General features: G+C 37.8%; 1 protein-coding gene across 1 annotated transcript in view; it reads left to right on the top strand.

The window, feature by feature from the left end:
- Positions 1-19,844, top strand: part of BNC2 (basonuclin zinc finger protein 2) — a 319,723-nt gene that overhangs the window by 223,853 nt on the left and 76,026 nt on the right. Inside the window, exon 4 of the mRNA XM_062018638.1 lies at positions 535-770. Within this exon, the coding sequence (XP_061874622.1) occupies positions 535-770 (236 nt within the window). The remainder of the gene's footprint in view (positions 1-534; positions 771-19,844) is intronic.

The following is a 19,844-nucleotide window of genomic DNA, read 5'->3' as shown; positions in this document are numbered from 1 at the left end:
TAGAGTTGGGATTGTTCAGCCTGGAGAAGTCTCTGGAGAGACCTTTCAGTGCTTAAAAGGGGCTTCTAAAAAAGACAGGAACAGGTTTTTTAGTAGAGTCTGTTGCAATGGAACAAGTAGTAATGATGTTAAACTAAAAGAAGGTAGACTTAGACTAGATTGAAGGAAGGTGATTTTTTTTTTTTTTTTTTTTTTTTAATGAGGAAGGCACTGAAACACTTGAAATGATTGCTCAGAGAAGTTGTAAATACTCTGCTCTATCTCTGGAAACATTCAAGGTCAGCTTGGACGGGATTCAGAGCAACCTGATCTAGTTGAAGATGTCCCTGCTCCTTGCACTACATTGGAGTAGATGACCCTTAAAGGTCCCTTCTAATCCTGTGATTCCAGTCCATTCTATGATTCTGTGAATCATCAACATGATATTTCTCTGGAAAATAAGTGCATCTGAAAAATTTTATGTATTTAGATAATTATTTGGGATTCTTTTATTTTCTCTCCTTTATCTCTTCTCATATACTTAATCTCTTTCAGCCTTGGACAAGCTTAGTACTCAGCATCTCTACCACCCAACACAAGTGGAGATTGTGCAGTCCAACGTTGTGTTTGACATCAGCAGCCTGATGCTCTATGGTACTCAGGCTGTGCCTGTGAGACTGAAGATACTTCTCGATCGACTCTTCAGTGTACTGAAGCAAGAGGAGGTGTTGCATATTCTACATGGCTTAGGCTGGACACTGCGCGACTATGTTCGAGGCTACATCCTTCAGGTAGGAAATAAAACAAAGCATGTTTCAGACCCAGTTAACTGACTTTTATTTTTATACAGACATAGTGACTGTGCACCCAAAGAAATAGATGGATATGAAGTAAATTCAGTGCATCATGCTGAAGATTAATGATGGTGTTTGCAAAATAAAATAATCACTTTTTCTTAAGTTAAAAAAATGGAGGTTCCTTTGTACCATATTATTTATTGGTGCTTACCGTTATTGTAGGAAATACCTTAAATACTGCAAATACTGAGATTAGCTAGCTGCATGCATGATTTGGTTGTTGAAGGCAACTGGCAAGTTTTCAAGGGCTACTGTTTGACTTAAACCGAGATCCAAGTCATCACGTTCTTCGTCTTTCCCTCTTTACCAAGATATCTAATAAGGGGATATCTAATAGATGAAATGGGAGGTTGTGATCATGGTTGTGTTGGGAATATCCTTACAGGGTAATATATAAACAGGAAAATCCTGTTATAAGGCTATTTTTAAGAGATAGCTTTAAATGAAATGTTACATGCAGATTAGTTAAGATAAGCAAACAAAATATAAAACAAGTAAACAGAAAATTGGATAGGCTTGTTTGATGATTATGGCCATAAATATGTATGGTTTCTTATCTGAAGAATTAGATCATATGTTGGGTTCCAAAGTGAATTATTACTTTTGATAACACTAAGTGATTACTTTTGAAAAACTAAATGTTTCTGAATTCTCTTAATTGCTGCTGACTTTGTGGGAGCTCTGCATCATCTAGAAGTCATCCAGTTATTGAAGTGGAGGTGCCTGGAAAACTGTGGAAATCCTGGTTTCTGGTTTCTTTACTTAGGCAATGATAGCGTGCTTGACACTATACGGAAAACAGGAGAACCTGTATTCCTGCTCTGAGAAATTCTGACTATTTTTAAATCCACCTGCAGTTTTCAGTCCTTCATGTGGAAGAAGTAAATTAGCCTTATAGCATTCTACAGAAACCTTCATATTCTGTGTTCTTAATTATTTTCTCAAATGTGCTACACAGAGATTTTCCGAATTGCAGAATAGTCCTAGAGAAAAAGTAATAAGAAGGCTGTTACTTTAATAATGAGATTCTGTTATTTTTGTTAGACTAAAGAGTGAAGCTCTTTATTGTTGGGGATTCTCTCAGGCATCTGCTTTGTAAATGCTAAATGTTACAAGTGTTCAGATTCAATAAAATAATTTTTTCTGTTACCAGTCTAAAACTTACATGTAAGTATACATCCATGATATTTATACAATAAATATCTATAGATATTTGTATGATATATATGTATGATTATGTCTCTCTAGATATTATATATATTATCTATAACTATGATATATTAAAGACAAGAAGTGCAATGGCATTGTGTGCCTATTGGATAATATTTTAGATTCCTGGATTCTGAACGTTATTGATCAGGAGGGCTGAAGAAACATGGTTTGCAAAGGAAAAATACATCCTTTCTAAGATATAAGATTAGAAAATGGCTGTTTACTAAATCCAATTGGTAGTTGGATGTAACATATTAGAAGTGCAGAATGTAATTCAGTGCCCCTTACAGACAAGAAGACTGAAAACAGTAGTATTCTTGTTTTAAAGGTCGTAGAATGAGGCTTGCATTGATTTTGTTTTAATTATCTGTTGCAATGATCTTAATATATGCAAGAATGGCTTGTAATGTAATTACACAGAGGTTTATATAGACTTAGATTGTGAGCTATGCATCTCAGTGGTGTAAAGGCCTATAATACACCATTAGGTCAGAGTTCAGTTTATCTGGCTAAAACTCAATCATGTTGTAGCCCTCAAGGTATAAATTTTAGCGTTAGTACATTCAGTGACTGTATATCGAATATTATGTCAGTTAAAGAAGAACAATTATCAATGAAAGTTAAGGACAGCTGTTAGTTTTGCCACATACTGACTCAGCTAGCATACAGCTGTGGATTGTGTTAGTGGGTGAATGAAGATCTATGGTAGGTGTGGCTGGGTCTACCTATAAGTTTAGCTCTCTAATTTCAAAAGATCACAGACTGGTTAAGGTTAGAAGGGAGGTGATCCTGTCCAAGTACCTTGTTCTAAGCAGGGCCACATAGAGTTGGTTGCCCAGGACCAAGTCCAAGACCAAGGCTTTTGAGGATGGAGAGTCCACAACATCTTAGCAAAAGATGCATGTGTTTTTCACTAAAGCTAGGAAGCTCAGTATATGACAGAAAGATAACTATTTAGTAAAACATATATAAAGAGAACTATTAGGAAAAATAATAAAATGTATAATAAAAAAAGATCTTGTTTCAAAGTGTTACAACCATCTGACAAAAAGGAGAAAAGGGGCATACAGGGGAATTCAAAAAGAAATGTTTAGTAACACTAGCACAGTAAAGGTACATACAGATGAGAAATACAGCTAGTGTCTCCAAGTAAAAGATAGTGTTCCATGTAGTTCATCATTATAGAATTGAAACTTTTTACAGAACTGTTTGAGATTTTCCAACTCAACTTTTCCACACCAAAAAGCTTCTGATGAAATGACATGAGCATCCCATAGATGAACCAAAAGAGTCAAGTACCAAAAGAAATCATCCCAACCATTGCAGAGCTTTGGGGTTGTTGATAGCCTGTTATGCAGTGAATTCAGGAACAACTGACTCTCAGTCCGGAAGTATACTTCTGTGCAAACCTGTCTAATTCATAACCTAGTTCCAGTGCTGGTCAACTTACCATACATTTATACATACTCACTGTACGTCAAAAATACAGATCTAGATCTCTAGAAAAAAGTTTACATTTGCTGTAATGCTGAGTTAGAGAAGCATAAACCAGTAAACTAGCTTGTTTGTCCCTAATAAAACTAATGTTTTAAACTTCTAACTTGATGAAATGATGGGTATCACTATTTGGCATTTTAAAAAAAAAGGCAGGGGGTGAGGAGGTTAATAGCTTTGGGTAAGCTTGCCCATACAGAACTTAATTTGGACATACAGGCCCTAAGTGTCTTTTTCAAGGACAGAGAAAAGTACTAGAATAGGGAAAGAGAACAATTGTGACTGTTTCCAGTCTTAATCCTGGTTCGGGTTCCAGCGTTCACCAATTCACCACAGTGCAAAAGATTTTTAAAGCTGATACAAAATTACAATTTCATGCCTTGGGAAGGCCTGAGACATCAATCTGTGCTGAGTTTTCCTTGAATCATGATGGAAATGTTAAAATATTTCATGATTTTGCCAAAATGATTTTTTTTAGACAAAGGAAAAAAAGAAATCCTAAGGTCAATGTATTCCCTCCAAGTCAATTATTTTAGTCTTGACAGATGTTTTCCTTTCTGTTCGAGATCCATAACGAAACCCTTTTTCTCAAGAAAAAGAAAATACTTTTTCTCAGTAACTTTTGAGAAAAACCTCACCATTTGCTCCATCTGAGAAACAGGGAAAACCAGCGCCTCTCTAGTTGTGTATTAGTGCTGCAAGGTGGTTGGGATTATTTGTAATACCTTCATTTTGACTAAGAATGTTTCCAAATAGCAAAGTAAAAAGCAGTGGGCAGAGAAAAACACAGATCTATTGCTTCATTCAGTGGATTAATTAATGAAGCATAGGAACTGAAGAAACCTTGAAGCCAGCGGAGGTAATGTGATACAGTGGCTTTCACATTTAGGCACAATCACAACATTGCTAGTAATGGCTGAAAGGCATTAAGACCTGGTAAGCTTTCTCTGACCTGATTTCTGGTGAACAGATACCTATCTCTGAAATGGCAGTGAGTGACAGTCTGGTCAGCAGTCTCATCAAAATGTTCATAGGATTAATGTTTTAGAGGAGGAGTTCCTTCATCTTCAGAAGTGATGCCCAAAAATCAATACTGCATAGGGAAACCTTCTGAACTGTGTCTATTTCATGAGCATCCAGAGCATTTCAGTTTCTAGGCTTTTTTATCTGGTACTTGTCTCAAGGAATTAAGTTTCTGTATTTGGTGTTGGAGCTGTAAATGAGCCTGAAGGTTTTCTCTTTGGGAACAGCCAACCCAACAACTGTCTTTACATGTCAAGAAATTATTCTGTCAACAACAGTAGCTGTTTTGGGTCAGATCCTGCACTTGTTACTCAAACAGATGTGATTAGTGGCTCTTTTGATTTGGATGAACGTACTTTGCTGTAAAGAACAGCTTGACTGGGACTAAGTATCCACCCCTGGTTTGGTTCCAGCTGAGCTGAGTGAAGAGGTAACTGCCAGCTGTTCTCCTCTGATCCACCACTGGAGAATACTTTACCCACCCATTTGCTAGTGTAACTACATGTGCACCTACCTCCCTAGACAGGTTTTCTCGAAACAAGCCAGGTTAGAAAAATGCTCCTGCTAACCATGTACAAGTTAATTCTGATTATTTTGAGAAGAAACGGATAGAGGGCAGTTATGCCACTGGCAGTGAGCACCTGGGGCATTCAGCTTTTCCGCTGGGTCTGACAGCAGATTACAGGACATTTTACTACAATTTAGAAGTCTTAACCTTTTTGAAAATAACAATTCAGTGTTTTGAGTTACAGCTCAACACTTTTTAAACTGTTTTGTGATCAAACGGTTCTGTTCCCTTAGTGTAAAAGAGGAAAATAAATGTCTTTACAGTACAAAGGGGGAAGCAGAGGCAAAGAACAGAACATTGGCCAAATCAGGAAAAGGAGTTAGGATTCCCATTCTTACCATTGTTTCCTTGAAGAAAGTAGGCAGTCAGTAACTTATAGGCAATGTTCTTGGCTGCAAGACTCTCTGGTGCCACTCATAGCTATGAGACATTTTGAAAAAATAAACAAACAAAAAACCTCCAAAAACCAAACCTCCAGAAAAACCCAAAGTCAAAACCAAAGCCATCAGGAAAAATATGGGTAATTTATTGGTCCAAAAGGGACATGGGAAATCAATCACTAATCCTAAATGATGATCTTTTCCATGGCAATGTTGATGCTGAAAACTGATGAAATTCAAAATCATTAGATGCCATTTTATGCTTTGAGAAGACTGTAAATGGTTGTATGATGCTTCTGCCTCTGTGGCTGTACTGTCAAGACAGCTAATTTTAAAAGTAAGAAAAAAAGCTCTGAAGTTAGTGACATCTTCTGGCACTGCTGCCTTGGACTTGTGTGTTTCTGTGTCTGCAGATCATCAGCACAGTCCTTATTTTATTAATTTAGTTAACTCTTCAGATGATAGCCAGGATGACTATGTTTTTTGTCCCATTCCTGTGTTGGTTCTGTGACGCTAAAACAACTGTTAAGAGCAACCATTTCAGTCACTGAAGTCAGCTAAGAGTAAACTCTCAGAAGGTATATATTAGAGTGAGGAAATGTAAACATTTTTTAAAAGACAACATCCCAATAGCTAAGACAAACTCATTGAAATTGTGTAATACCTAGTGCAGGTTAAATAATTTAGTTCTGAGATTTGTAAAGAAAAGATATTTGTATAGTCGGATATATGCTCACATACTGATGTTATATTGGACTGATAATTTCTCAAATTTTTGTAAAACATAGTTGCCCATGGTCGAATGGGTTGCTTCATTTGCTGCCTTAGTACATCACAACTAGATTGTTTGTGCGTACTCTTCTTACATCTATATTAGGTCAAGAGATTAAGGGTGACACCAAAGAAAGAAATTTGAGCATGTTTAATAATACTGTTCTTAATTTCCTTTCTATTCTTTCTCTGAGTAATCCCTTAGCATCTCATCCCTTCTAAGCAGGTGAAATATTAACCATATGCACAGATGGAAATTGCTTTACTGTTCTTAAGATTAAATATTGCCCACCATTGGCTTGCCTGTGGAGGATTTCAGAAAAACATGAGTTCTGTTGCTATCTGACCTCTTTTAGAGACTTTAGTCAGCTTTACCATCTGCACTCATTTGCCTCCTTTTAAGAGGTCTAAACTTTTACTACAGAGCCGAAGTGGAAGGCCTATTTAATTAAACAGCTTGTCAAACAGCTTCCATTGCTTAAACAAACAGAACGTTAGAAGAAAACAAACAAACAGCAGCTTTGAGGATATCAGCTTTTCCAAGGTAGACAAGTGGTGTCAGGTCATTATAGTGATGATATCATACTTTCATTTCAATGTAGTCTGCTATCTATAACCACAAGTCATGTGACACTTCTGTAAGGTTTGGATTTTTCCCCCAAGTGCCATCAGTTGATTTACTGTTTTTTCTTTCATATCAGGAACACCTTTAGAGTGGTGGAATGATACATTATTCATGATAAAGAAAGTGAAGAAAAATAGACAGTCACACTGTTATATGGATGGGGGGAAAAAATGTTCAGCCTTGCAACCCAGTGAAAGTTTTATGATTTTGTACAGCATTAATATAACAAAAATGGCTTTTTAATGTGAACATTATACATTTATTTAGTAGATATTGTTTCTCACTCCTCTGTGATCTGTTTGTCAATCTCTTAATTAATACTTAGCACTTGTATAGCTTTGACCACTGGAGGGTTTCCATGCATTTAAAGAACTAGTCACTTAGGTTTTCCATGTCTCTCTGAGTATTATATCCTTTTTCTACATAGCAAAACTAATGTAGATAAAGGTTGAGAAGCTGATCTGGTAAGAACTGTAACAAAGCAAAAATACAACCAAAATCTTTCACATGCAAGCTCATATTTCCCATAATAACTGCCAGCCACATTTAATTACTTGCTAATGAAAAGAGTTACCCTTTTACAGCTTTATTTAATTATTTCAGCTTTTTTAGTTACACTTCTATCTTGTGTTTTCTTTTCCTCCTTGTAATTATTGTTAACACTTCTATTTGTTCTTTTGTTCCAATATTGTTTTTCAGTAGTTGGCCCTCTGAGCAACTAAAGCTTAAAGCTTGGTAACGTTTATTCAGACTTCTACTCTCCAAGTACAGATGGGATTTAAATCTGGGTCTCTTTAGCGTGTGGCCTGCCTATTTCTTGTTTTCTGTGCCTGTCTGTTCCCGCCTCTCTCTCTTTCCACTCCAGGCTACTTACTCTGTTGTCATGGCCTCCAATTCCACTCTACTCCCCCCACCTCTTCCAGCTCACCTAAGTTTCACTGCCTCTCCTTCTCTGATTTTGCCTCTTTAGCACAAACAGATGAGAAGGATTTGTTAGCTGATGTGTCCATCTCCTGAGTTTTCCATTCCTCCTAAAGTATCACTGCATCTTAATATTTGCAGCTGTGATCATCTGGAAGACTTTCTCTTCTCCCATGTGAATCAGTTTAGCATGACTCTCCCCTGCACTTCTGTGGAACAGAGATTTGCTGTTATGCCTCTTGCTCTTTTGTATTCATCTTGGCTGTACTAAGCTAGGCATGCCTATCCTATCTCTACTCTAAACAGAGTGTGGAAAAACTCAGATAAACCTTTAAGGACTGAAGAGGGAGACAGGAAACAGAGCACAACTACTGAGCCAGAGTAAAGCATTGTGTGTTTGAGCAAAGGAGTGCCACTTTCAATGTGAAGTTCTTTCAATTTTTCTGTGTATCTGCACTGACTTGCCTAATGTATCTTTGCTGCTTTTGATGTCATACCTCTAACAGTAACACTACCAACCACACTAGTGCTATATGACTGTATTTATCACAACTATTAGCACTTGAATGGAGAAAGAACAAAAATAAAGTTGCAAGAGTTTGATGGCTCTTGTGAATGCCACCAGGACAAGTTACATGACAACAGATGTCTCAGTAACACGCAAAGATTGTTCAGATTTCCAGAATATGTGCAGCTGGAGAGCTCTGCTATTGCTACTTTGTGTCTTGCATCTTGCAAGGGTAATGAAGCAGAGGGCTGTATAACCCCTGGTGTTCAACAGCAGTATACATGATACTGGTTCTTAATGACTACTGTCAAATAGCCTTTATAACCATAGTGTTTCACATGGCTCAGAAAAGTAAAGATGGCCTTTTTAATGGGCAACCATTTTTGGCTGTCAAAGACAGAGAGAGAGAGACTTTTGTGTAGCTGTTTCCTAGCTGGAATGTGTGCTGTTTACAGTACTGACAGTGAGGAACCACAATCCCACTGACTGATGTAGTTTCACCCAGCTGAGCACAGCTACTGGAGTGCAAATCATGGAAATGCCTGTTACTGAAGGTCTGTCAGGCATATGCTGGGACTATGTGTGCTTGCCTTTGAAAATGGAGCTGAAAATCTTTTCACCTGCCAAGGCTTGAGTTCATGGTCTTATATTTCTCTTGTGATAGTTGATGAAATCAGAAACACCTAGAGCAGAGTGGAAGATAAAGGAGGTGGGAGGAATAGTTCACTCTCTAGGCTTTTTTAGTTGTGAGTGATGCCATCAAGCATTGCAGGAAAAACAGAGCCCTGAACTTGGGTCTTGGCAGGTAAGCCAAAGAGGAAACTCTTTCCAGCTTTCTATTTGAGTTTCTATTAACAGTCATAGAAACTTTTTTTCACTGAAAAATATATCTATGTATGTAAATATATGCACATATTTAAATGATCTATAACATTTATATTTATAACACATTGTGATTGTCTGTTACAAAAGTCTCTGGTTTTAAGACTGATTCTCTAGGAATGGGTGTAGAGGGAGAAGAGCATTCCTCTAAGCCTGGAAAATAATTTTTCTTACTGACAATGCCATCTTGATGCCTCTACCAGAACATATCCTGCACTATGTCAAAGAAATGTAACTACTGAGTTGAGAACAAGGTCTTGGGGTTACTGTCCTTCTCAATTTTCTTGTAATAAATGTAGTATTATAAAATAAAGAAAACAAAAGGTCATAAAGCTATTGATTGAAGGGAAATGTGTGTATGCACATGGAGGGGAGTGAGTTGTGTGAAGAATTCAAGGAATTAGCATTGTGCTCCTCACCGAACACAGCTCAGAGGTTAGAACTTCTGCTTTTTATATAATCTCTTCACAGAGAACCTCAGACTGAATTCAAATCATGGTCCTGGAGGTGATAAGGTTGTGATATTAGCCATTCAGCTACACATCAATGGACAGTAACTCAATTAGAGAATACAGAGTCCAGACCATGACACTTTAATGAATTTAGGACTTTTTTTCAGTTCAGACACCTCTTGCTCTGAGTTTAAGGGTAGTTTTGATTGTCTGTGTGTCAGCACTGGCTTCAGGCACTTAGGAAATGTAGGCCCACAGATACTTAGGAATCAGAAAGGGCCACAGAGAATCAAACTTGTCATCTGTCCAGCATCAGTTGATTTACTGCTTTTCTTGAAGTCCAAGGGATCTCAAGGGGACTTTTTTTTTTCCCTTTCAGCACTGATCTTTCAATGAGGTGCTAGTGCCTGTCCTGAGCAATAACAAGGAATAACAGTGAAGTGTGACTGACTCTTATTAGGAGGGGTAAATGTCATTAGCACTTACTGTTGCCTTCTAGGCAGTTAGAGCACAATGTTGAATGTAGACAGGCAACCTCCTTTTACTTATCAAGGTACATTTTGAATCTAATGAACATGAACTCTATCTTTTAATTAAGAAATGTACTTTTCTTTCTTGTGCTGATATATCTTCTATGATTTGGTTGTCATTTTACACCATGTCCTAGAATTCTGAATACTTAACTTGAAGCCAGGAAATATGTATTATTCTACTGGCTCTAATGTATTAACTTGCTACACAAGTCCTTTGTGCTTAAGCTTTATTTCTCTCATCCCCCTCAGCTTTCACAAAGTTCTAATCATCCCAGTTAATACTTTGATGTTCTTAATTAATGTTTATGAAATAAAATGTGTAATTATGGTTGTTCTTTAGTAAAATTCTGAAACATCATCACCACTTCAACAGTTCTTTCAGTAAATACTTTTAAAAATCATGTTTTTAGCAAACAGAAGAGAATATGGGGATGGAGTTAACATTACTACGTTTTTATCCATGCAGTCAGGATGTTGCATGTCTTTAACTTGTGTCAAAGTTGATATATGTTGCTGACGATAGGAATAAAGGAAATAATCCTGCTCATCAAGTTGCTTGCAACTTAAATCATATGTTGCACCCAACTTTCTGTTGAAGCAGAATGGCTCTCAAACTATTTGGAAATAGCTAGAACACTTCCTAGACAGCTTACTCTGTTCAGTTAGCTCAAGGTATAACCGAATGAGTGCTTGGTAAATGGCTTCAGAAAGGGAGATTTACTATAGAAGATGAGGATATTAATATGAAGCAATTCAGCATTACTAGCCTCAGACACCTGGAAGTCATTAATTCAGATTTTGAATACTGGAGAATTGGTTTAAAAGACTAAAATTAATATGAATTGGTTTTGCTTTTCATTGTATACTGGAGAAAGGTCTGTATTTTCAAGCTACTTCCTATTTTGAGATATACCATTAAAAATAATGAAATTGAACACTTTTGTATGTAAAAAATGAATATCAACAGAAGAACTCCAGAAAGCAGGTACAATAACACCCCTCACACCCCAACACCTTGTACTATCAAGAGATTTTTTTTAATATAAAAGCAAGAATTAGCTATTTGACAGCAATGTTCCTGAGTACTAAATAAAACATACTGAGTATGTAATGTTGCAAGCCACAAAAAAATCCATTTGTCCAACCTATCTGGTTTTGAAATAATTCCATAAAATAAAATTTAATTCCTTTTTAAAGAATTTAACTAATACTGATTCAATCATTTTCCATGTGTAAGCTATTTTCATCTGGATAGGAGTATTTCAAACAGTACCACTGGGATGCAGAACAGATCTCTCCCCTTTGTGGACTCAAAGGGTTGTGAGGTAATGTATGTAAGACCCATCTATTTTCTGCCACCACTGAAAGCAGAAATATGTTTCTTGGGAGCAAAATGGTGAGGACAAGTAGAGTCCTGCATCTGGGAAGGAGCAACCACACACACCAGTACAGGCTGGGCGTCGAACTGTTGAAGAGCAGCTCTGCAGAGAGAGACCTGGGAGTCCTGGTTCATAATAAGCTAAATATGAGCCAGCAATGTGCCCTCGTGGCCAAGAAGGCCAATGGCATCCTGGGATGCATCAAGAAGAGTGTGACCAGCAGGTCGAGGGAGGTTCTGCTCCCAATATACTCTGCCCTGGTGAGGCCTCATCTGGAGTCCTGTGTCCAGTTCTGGACTCCTCAGCTCAAGAGGGACAGGGAAGTGCTCGAGAGGGTCCAACACAGGGCCACCAAGAATTTCAGGGGAATGGAACATCTTTCATATGAGGAAAGGCTGCAGGAACTGGGGCTGTTTAGTCTGGAGAAGAAGACATTGAGGGGTGATCTTATTAATATTTATAAATATCTAAAGGGTGGGTGTCAGGAGTTTGGGACATCCCTTTTTTCTATAGTAGCTAGTAACAGGACAAGGGGTAATGGGATGAAGCTGGAACACAAAAAGTTCCACTTAAACATAAGAAAAAACTATTTCACTATGAGGGTGAGGGAGCCCTGGCACAGGCTGCCCAGAGGGGTTGTGGAGTCTCCTTCCTTGGAGGTCTCCAAGATCCACCTCGACATGTTCCTATGCAACCTGACCTAGATGACCCTGCTTGTGCAGTGGGGTTGGACTAGATGATCTCTAAAGGTCCCTTCCAACTCCTACCATTCTGTGATTCTATGAATTAAAAATACCTGTAGCAGATTGCTCACACAATTGAATTTGTTGTGAGGCTGTAGAGAACCTGGATGTTACAGAATGTATGAAGCTGTTGGCAGGACAGTTGACCAGCGGAGATGGTGTGGTCCAGTGGCAACCACTTATGATATGCATACCATCTCTGACTTGGTTGATTCCAGGTTTCATTTGGAGGCCCCTCTAACCACATATGACTAGCACATTGGTTTTACATGATAAGCTGAAGATCTATCCTAAAGGAGTAAATTTCTCATAGTGCCTACTTGTATGTATTCCCTAAGCCTGGTACTTGATGTGTTACGAACAGAACGGTCCTGCAGCCATGTATATATTTCAATGTGCTAATTTTGTTACTGTATCTAGTGCAATATTATTGCATATAGTATTAATACTGTCCTATAACAATTAATAATTGGAAGGTTGTTTTTTCTGGTAGTTGGTAGAATATCTGTTCAGTAGGTATGAAGTGTCAACTCTTTCATTGAATCAATACAACCATTAATCTTAGGCATGGAAACATGACGACATAAGCAATCCAAGCTTTACACTTTTAATGGAGTCAGTGAAATAATGAAAAATGGTTTTTTTCAGAGTTTTTGTTCATTTGGTTGGGTTTTTTTTGGTGTACAGTAACCTATAGGAATAGAACCACTTATTACATCAATGTTAAGATTTGTTTGGAGCGGGATAAAAATGTCAATGCAATAGAAAGTTTTAGGGACATTGAAGCAGTTGTGAGAATTTAAGTATAAAACCAGTTTGAGGTGCTTCAGAAGTGATTCATACTGAAAATCTGAAATAAAAGTATACATATACTCACGTGCCTGAGTAATAGCTTCAGTAACAAAGTATGAATTTCCAATACTAGTCACACCAGATATTAGCTGTGTATCTGTAAGGCTTTCCCTCCATTGCCAATGTGGTTTACCTTGCAGTACTCTCTAAGTCCCACTCTAAGGTACTCACTTGCACATCAGCAAAGCGTTTACCCGTAGTTCATACAAGGTAATTGTACTGAAATTTCTGCAGCTACTGCACTGTGCAGAAGTTCTTTTTTTTTAAATGTAGCTATTCAAAGGAACAGGACTTGTATTACAATACTTTGTATAACTATTTTCAGCTTCATTCAAGAGACAGGAAGAAAGGTGCAAACATGCTGCAAATATATGAAGTCTCTATATGCTTTGTGTATGTGGCCAGGTAGAGGAAAGACACACTAATAGTTCCTACACTGAAGAAAAATACAACACTATACCTTTTGAGAAGCTATACTGGATAGACAAGGGGGAAAGAGGTTATACAAATGCCAATCAAAAAAGTTCTCATTTTATTTGATACTAGAGACATAAAGCCATAGAAAGCCAAACTTAATTTATTAGTGGGAGAACTGCTCAGTAACTATCAGAAAGTAGGCCATGATTCATCAAGGTTTATAAACACCTATCGAGATTTTAACAGTTAATGCCCTTGGCTTCAAAAAAGATTTACTCAAATGTTCCATGTTAAGCATATGCTTGTATATGTTTCCAAATTGAGGCCTCAAAGAGTGAATATATGTCAACTTGGTTAGCTGAGGTCACACAACCGTTCTGATCCTGTAAGCGTTGCCCTCTGAATGAAAAGGAATGGATAGTAAGTTGAGAGAACTGCGTAAGAAAGTAGGTTTCAGTTAGAAATTGTAGGCTTCTAAGGGTTATTTCTTTATTGTTGTTTTTGCTGGGGTAGACTCCATCTCTCTCTGCACTAACATTTATTACTTATCTCAAAACCAGACCACAAGCCACAGATCATATGCGCCATGTTTTCCATGTGGAGACTCACTAATGAAGTGGATTGTTGTCATGAAGTCTCAGTCAGTTTCAATGTGTCCATGAAGACCAGGGCTTCACTTAACTTCTTTGGTCCAGGTTGCTGCTCTTCTTCTTTCCAGCCTCAAGCAGGAGTTTTCTGGAAAGGTGGAAAAATAATCAGTGAACACAAGGTCCTTGCTTACCCAGCTGTCCTCACCCCACTGTCTTGGGGTCAGGTATGGGTAGCTGCTACATACACAGTTCCTTTCCTTTCTAGCTGAATGTCTGCAGACCACCCTTGAGCACAGTGCTTTGGCTCCATCTGTGCAAGAAACACGGTCTTCACCCAGCGTTCTGAGCTGATTACATAGTACATAAAAATTAAGAGATTTCTGTTCCCTTCGAAATGCATGGACGTAATTTGACAAATACTTTCTGTGAAAAAAGAGAAGGATGCTTGCAGAAGTGGTTGAAATACTTCTTAGATTTAGATAATGTTAAGAACACAATACAGGTAGGGATCAAATACAGGGAAGGAAAGAGTCATTAAATGTTACATTTCCAACAAACTTTGGCATGTTTACAAACCATCTTTACTTCCTAGTATCCAGGCCTTCTATTGCTATTGACAGCTTCTCCTTTTTATCACTCAAGAATTTATAATGGGCTCATAAAAAACCAATAGTACTGCATTTTGTTTGGAGGAAAACAGGAGACTTCTGCTTTAGTGGATGATATGTGGAGTTGGAAAGAATACAGTGTTGGACGTATCTTGTGCGTAGCCTTTGGAAAATAAAGTCTGACCTGGTTATGTGGTAACTAATGTTGACTGGTATAAAATAAACACACTTGTGGTTTGCACCATAGGTTTTATAATATTTTTTGTAGGTTTGTTTGTTAGTTTGTTTTTGCTGAAAGGTAATGATAAGATAGCTCTTTGAAGTTACTCTTTTTACATAGGTAATGTTTTAAAAGTAAGTTACAGTTCTACTTTCTGAGCATAACAGCAAGCACTGATATCTCCATGCAAACTTAACTATCAAAATCTATGCTTCCAAGTTCATAGACCTATCTTTGAAGAAACAGTAAAAAAATTGACATTTCAGTTTCCATCTATGAATATAAGAAACAAAATTGTAATTTAGTGACAGACTCTGATATTTATTTTAGTAGTGGCTTACTTTACAAGCAGTGGAACCACTTGTGCAGTAAGGCACCGTTTAGTTGAAATGAAGATATCAAAACTAAGCTCACCTTTTTCACTCTAAATTCCATGTTTTTTAACAGTTAAGCGTAGTGAATTCATTTTTCATATTTTACACTTTGTGAAATTTGACTTATGAGTCCTTTGCCTTCAGCTCAGCTCTTGTAGCATTTCTGTTTAAGAAAAAAAAAAAATTGATTGGTTGATGCCAAAAGTTGTGTGAAAAGCAGTTTCCACAAGGCATAGTATTTAATAATTATAAGAATAAAAACATTTTAATTATTAATACTACTTTAATTGCCAATTGTTACAGTAAAATGCAACAGGCTCACTCAGCTTTGGCTATATATTGAAATATTGATTCACAGTGTGAGAAGTTCAGACATTGAGAAATCATACCAGTTGTCCATGAGAAACAATGAAACAGATGAGGAAAAATAACTAAATCTTATGGAAAATAGAAAGCAAGTTATGAGTAAGCTTGGCTAATATTACATTCACTCCCAACATACATGTGTGCACATGCACACAGGGCTATTTGCCTTCTAGTGATTCACTTTGGAATGCCTGAAATGAAAGATTTGGACCGAATCCAGCAAACAGTTATGATGCTGAGTCAGTTTATGTCCTTACATTTTAAAGCCTCAGAAGCTTTTTGAAGTGTGAACCTTTTCTGGCTAACTTATCTCCTCCAAAGCGTGTAAGAGCACAGTGCCCCTATGGCAAAGAAATGAGAAGTGGCAGTAACCATAGATATAAATTGTTTCTTCCATCCAGCTTGGAGGAACCCAGCTGTTGCTGACTAGCCATCTTTTTTTCCTAACATTTTTAAATCTGTTTGAGGCTGCATTTCAAGAAAAAAAAAAAAAAGAGAGATTTGGAGCTTGAGCTTTTCTCCAGCCCCTCTCTCCCCCTCTTTTTTTTTTTTTTTTTTTTTTGGTAAGATTTACCATTTGAAACATTTTGTTGGAGGTCAGAAATGTGTCTTTCTAGTCAGACAGACAATCCCAATGAAGGGATTCCCAGACTGTGCTTTATGGAAGCTTAGAAGTCAGTGGAGCACCTGCTTATTGTCTTGGCATCTGGCTGGTCTTGCTGGTGTTCGTTTGCTCTACTGCATTAAACGATCACACACACACACACGAAAAAAAAAAAGGCATCAAATTATTTCTTACATTTTCATCTTGGATGTATGCAGCTACTGCAGAGGTGTGTCTTTGCAATGGGATAGGAAAGGGCTCAGAAACAGTTTGTTTCAAGATAACATTCATATTGTGAAAACATTTCCAAAATCCTGATATGGTGGTTTTGGTTTTCTAGGTTTTTTTTTCTTGCTTCTCTTAGTGCAGGATTGTACAAGAGAAATAAATTTGAAAGATTTTTGTCCAGTCCACTTTTAATATACTTGGTAGTACAATACTTCATTCCTTTGGGAAAAACTGAGTAGCTATATTATTGTCCGTATTGTAAGAACATTATATTATAAGCTTAACAATGTGGCTTTCAAACTTGGAAGGGGCTGGAGGTAGAAGAAATTATCTCCACAATAGAAACATATTATTTCTTATATAAAAAGAAAACTTCTTCGAAAACATTTCCTTTGCTTATTATATTTTTCCCCCATTTATTCTTGTCAGTACAGGACACATTTGGCATCTGTTCTCTTGCAAAAGCCCTCAGGAAAAATTAAAAAGCTGTTCTTGCAAATTCATCATTATTATTAAGAACCATAATTCACCTCATGGTTATCTCAACCCTTCTCTAGCTCTTATCTGCGCTCTGTGATGACATTGCCTTCTTGAGCAAGGCATCGTTCCAGCCTCGTCTCATCTCTCTCACCTTAATTTGTACCGATGCGCTGCAGTTTGGTGACAGGCAGTTGTTCGTGCTTGAATAACCCAAGGTTTGAATTCTACAGTTTGTGGCATCCATGTAATGCTTAGCAGTGGGTACAGCTGTTAACTATTCGCTTATAAATAATCTTTTTCCCCTCTCAACCTGTCTCCCAGGTAGTGTACCTGTCACCATTAATAACTCATCGGTAGCTCCCCAGTGATTTGGCCCATCACTTGTCATTCACAGTGGAGCGCTGCTCTGGCCTGCTACCGAGGCTCGCACAAGCTCCTTCAACTATTCACTCATCCCAGCAGCTGCACTGTTTCGTGTTCCTGACTTGCAGCAAATTGTGCTGATGGGTTCTGCCATCGGGCGCCTCTGTTGTCCCCTCTCACTGGTGACTACGCACCAAGCCTTGCCTTTGAGAAGTATAATGATATCTGCTCCAGAGAGTGAGATATGTTACAGATTACCTCAGGTTTCACCCAGTGGAAGTGTAATCCTTGCATTTATTTGGACCACTATATGTAGCAATTATACGCACACACCTATTGAATACTAAGAACTGTGTCTTACTGTTTCTTTTTATGGTGGTAGTAGCCTCAGTGATGCACATGCTCTAGAAATCAGAACACAAAGACAGCTGAGTCTGTATCGATTACCTGTTTGGGCATGGAAAGGGAAGGGAAGATAGAAGTGACTGGAATTGCCACAAAAGATTAACTTTTTACTCCATTATTCTCCATAACAGAATAGTTGTCCCTTCTTTTAGAGAGTGATATGCTTCCTTTTGTAAGGATCTCTGGGTGGGGTATGTATTGTTACCTCATCCTCTTAGTAGAAACTTACTGTAAGCATGATGCAGTCTGTGGACAGGAAATTATTCAAGGTCAAGGCAATAAAGAGATAGGTCTCGTGAACTAAGACAGTGCTTTGGAGAGGCACTCTAAAGTGAAGTGGTATATAGGTAGCTTCTGTAATAGTTTTGTAGCTTTTGGGTTAAGTCAGTTTCTGCTTTACCTGTTTCTTGAGCAGGAACCGTGGCAAAGTAACTTGCTCCATTTAACAACTGTGTTTACCTTAGTAGAGATATTACTCTTTGGTTTGAGCACTGAGCTTGCGTTAACTACTAATGTAAAGTTTTCTGGGCGTATTTCTAAAAAGTCAATGAAAAGCAGAACTTCTCTGCAGGAGTGATGCTACGGGAAAGGTACTACAGCAATGGCGCTGCAGGAATACCCTGAGGAAGGCACTGCTGAGAAGAAGTGCATGTGCTGACTGTGGATGATGGGTAAATGGCAATTCCAGGTTGCTGTGAAAGAACTAGCATGGACCTTCCTTCTGGGCATCCGTATACTGGACTGTTGACTCTCATAGGGTTGCTGGTTGGAAGCTCTTCTTTTTGTTGAAATAAAAGCTTCTTCCTCACAATTAATTATTAAATGTTCCAGGGCTCTATTATATATTTATATGTTCTTGAGAGCTCTTCTCTTACATGTGCTATATCTCTCTCTCTCTCTTGTTGCTGTTATAATGTCATTCTGATAGCTGTTCACTCGCTTCATTTCTCTCTGTCAGTTTGTGGTCTTGTCACCCAAAGAAAAGGACTTTGTATTACAGAGGGGATTAGAGGAGACCAACAAGGGCTGAAAGCAGTCAATCTATGGAAGACTATTTTATTTTTAATTCTAATAAAATAAAATTCTATATTGATTTGGAATATTTAGATTACACCTAATATTTAGAAAGATTTTACCTTGCTGTAGACTAGCTGTCCTGTGTGATTCGTGAATCTATTTAGGTACAGAATGCTTCCCTAAGTTTTTGGCTGCAATTGTTCCAAGCTAGGAGAAAGTTGTCTCTCCCTAAGTTTGTTATCAATGTGTTTTATGTTTTGCTTTCCTCTCTGTGACACCTTTATTTTTTTCTTGCACCTCTGTTGGTGTGAGCAGTCATTCCTCAAAGAAATCTTTGAATAAACACACATCCACACAGAGTCACATTAACTCAGGTTCTTCTGTACATAGTCACTCTCGAAAAGCACACAGACATCACTTCTCAGTCAGTAATGTATGTTGCTCATTTGCATTATTGCTCTCCTTTAGGTTTAAATAACTTACTTTCTACTGGAGACAGTGGGGTTAAAAAAAAGAAAAAAAAAAAATTAGTGGTTTGGCACTTTCCAGCTGTTTCTCAGGAGAATATAAAGTGCCTGTGGATCAAGTCCAAACCAGTGGATGTTTAAGAGAAGGAGAAAAAAAAAACCTAGCTGAAGAGCAACATTCTTGTGTGACTTCATTACCTTCTGTCGCGTTGCAAAAAATTGTTTTGCTTTACAGTTTTAAACACTCAAAAAAAGTTAGAAGCACCAAATGACCTCCAGGCCTGTTGGCTCTCCAGGCTCAGTTTATCAAGTCTCCTCTGCTTTTTTTCCTGTAAAAATCTAAAGTGAAGTGTGAAAAGCATCAGAAAGTCTCATTTGTGCCAGTGCAGCCTTTTAGTCGCTTGCCAGCACCTTCATCTCTTCATATGTTTCTAGCTAAGGTCTAACATGGAACAAAAACCCAACAGCAATAGAGACCAGATGCTGATATTTCTTCTCTGTCACTTGGCTGCTGAGCAGATGGAAT

The sequence above is a fragment of the Colius striatus genome, chromosome Z (genome assembly GCF_028858725.1).
Source record: "Colius striatus isolate bColStr4 chromosome Z, bColStr4.1.hap1, whole genome shotgun sequence".
NCBI classification, from domain to species: domain Eukaryota; kingdom Metazoa; phylum Chordata; class Aves; order Coliiformes; family Coliidae; genus Colius; species Colius striatus.
The sequence above is the reverse complement of the archived record's forward strand: the minus strand, read 5'-3'. Positions and strand labels throughout refer to the sequence as shown.